At 40.1% G+C, this 2,175-nt stretch overlaps 1 protein-coding gene across 1 annotated transcript; it reads right to left on the bottom strand.

Annotated features, from left to right (window-relative positions):
• Positions 1-258: 258 nt before the first annotated feature.
• Positions 259-1,619, bottom strand: LOC147638636 (CDGSH iron-sulfur domain-containing protein NEET-like). Its single transcript, XM_086798566.1, has 2 exons — positions 1,285-1,619; positions 259-473 (listed from the first exon to the last, which is right to left on the bottom strand). Exons 1-2 carry the CDS (start codon positions 1,506-1,508, stop codon positions 374-376), a joined length of 324 nt encoding a protein of 107 aa, XP_086654692.1. The 5' UTR covers positions 1,509-1,619; the 3' UTR covers positions 259-373.
• Between the last annotated feature and the right edge of the window lie 556 nt (positions 1,620-2,175).

Raw genomic sequence — 2,175 nt, forward strand, 5'->3', positions numbered from 1 at the left:
ACTTCCACTTCAAAGCTTTTTAATAGTGAGATTCTCTTCATTGCTGATAAGCTAAATTTCACAAGACCATTTACTTAGAATTATTTTAGTCACATACTACAATTGTCATCTACTATTTAGCTGTTATGTATAAAAGAAAAAATTGTCCATCATGTGCATGGCATTAGTCTCAAAAATGAAAATTGCATGTCACAACTTAAGATAAGGCTAGGAAGATTGAAGCCTCTATTACAAGACACCACAAAATTAGTCACTCTATGAAAAACCATTTCCATGAAACACATAATGAGCATTCACTTTAATTCAATTTAAGCTTTTAAAGGGGGCTATTTGCTGCCAAATATCTCAATATCATGCTCACTTTGTAGTGGAGCTACTTTTTTAAAAGAAGAGGCCCAACATTGTCCCCTGTCTCCTTGTTATGCTTGGCATGTGACCCATCGCAGAGAGGGAAGGTATTGGATCTCCAACACCTAGAGGGTCCAAATCAAATAAGAAAATTGTCAAGTCAAAGAAAAATTTCTTTAAATCAAAGGGGAGAGAGAGGGGGGGTGCTACTTCCAAGAATTAAGATAGAGTAAAGGCCAACTTAAATTCACACTTTTTTTTGAGAGAGAGAGAGACTCCAAATCCCAATACTTAAGAAAAAAAAGCTAAATTAGCGTAGTCTCACACTAGTGTACTAAGATGCACATAATGTTGACATGTCACATTATGCCTACTCATGTAAGGAGAACAACAAAATCCCCCCCCCCTCCCCCCCTCTTTAATCCAAAAAAGAAACAAAAAGAGGAGGTTGTTAGAAATGGAGCTTGATCTAAGCTCCACACTCCAGTTACAAATTTAACAAGGGTTTTGACGCGTGTTCTGCGTATTTTTACACATTTTAGTTGATGTACGGAAGGGTAGAGCAAATTTTACCTGGAAAAAAAAGGGGAAATGCCAACCAAGAAAACAACCCACACACAGCTTACTGAGGACTCAGGAGCCTTTCAAACTTAGTGAGGACTCAGGAGCCCAAGTACGGGTGGAGAGAATTGTATATACAGAAGAAGTTTTAGACAAATTCTCACATGAATCCCCACTTTGTACCGTGGCTAGTTAGGCACTGCATACCTAGCTAGTTAGATACTATAGGGAAAAACAAGGGCGAGAGGGGAGGTATGCAGTGCCTTCCCTACAGAAGCTCATGATGTTGAGCGCTATACAGAGAACCAAGAAGAAAGGGGGACACTTTCTGAAAAGGGAAAATTTCAAAAGCTCCTTGTGCGGTAAGGGAGATACCTGCAATAGGCTTGAAGGGGCTTTTGAAGCTCGGAGACGAGGACGGTGTCCACAACCTTGGGATCGTCCTTCTTGATAGAGGGGTTGATGGGGGCTGCACTACTACTGGTCGATTCGGCTCTTACTACTCCTCTGCATCGCGAGGGAGCTCCTTTCAAGGAACGCACACCAACACTCTCTGTGGAAGAAATCAAGGGCTTGGAGCCAGAAGCCATAGAAGCCATTGCAGAGTCAGCTCTCTCTCTTTCTCTCTCTCTCTCTCTCTCTCTCTCTCTCTTTGTGCTTTCTGCTCCTCTTGGTACTTGGGTGGCTGCTTTTTTGAAAGGCGCTTGTGGCCAGCACGAGCCTTGCTTCTCTAGATTTCTCATCTACCACGTCTTTTGCTGACGCAGCACATGACCTCCTTCCCCAGGGAGAGGCTGTGGGTTCGATTCTCCCAGTGGCCTTACTAACATTTGAAATTACTATATATATGTGTGTATATGTATATTGTATGTGTGTACATGTGTATGTGTGTACAGATTACTAAAATTTTATACATACATACATACAAGTATATATATATATATATATATATACTCATTTATATATAACTGAAATTTGTAGTTGGAACAAGCCTTCTCAACTTTTAAATAAGGCATTTTCCAACATGAACTCGTGAGTCGTGTTTTGCCAGCCCTTCACTTATATTCATAAAAACATTTTCAGAGAATAGGCAGAGATTCCCTTACATGGTCTTTCGAGAAGAAGATTGTTGCTTGTGAAAACAAATTCTTTACATAAATATTTATCTATACAAGCACCCGAGACATGCCTATAGTGAGCCTAGTTCACTTTAAATGGCATTCTCTCTCTCTCTATATATATAGGTGTTCAACATGCTATGTGTTT

The sequence above is a fragment of the Cibotium barometz genome, chromosome 5 (genome assembly GCF_041138505.1).
Source record: "Cibotium barometz isolate CiBa-2024 chromosome 5, ASM4113850v1, whole genome shotgun sequence".
NCBI classification, from domain to species: domain Eukaryota; kingdom Viridiplantae; phylum Streptophyta; class Polypodiopsida; order Cyatheales; family Cibotiaceae; genus Cibotium; species Cibotium barometz.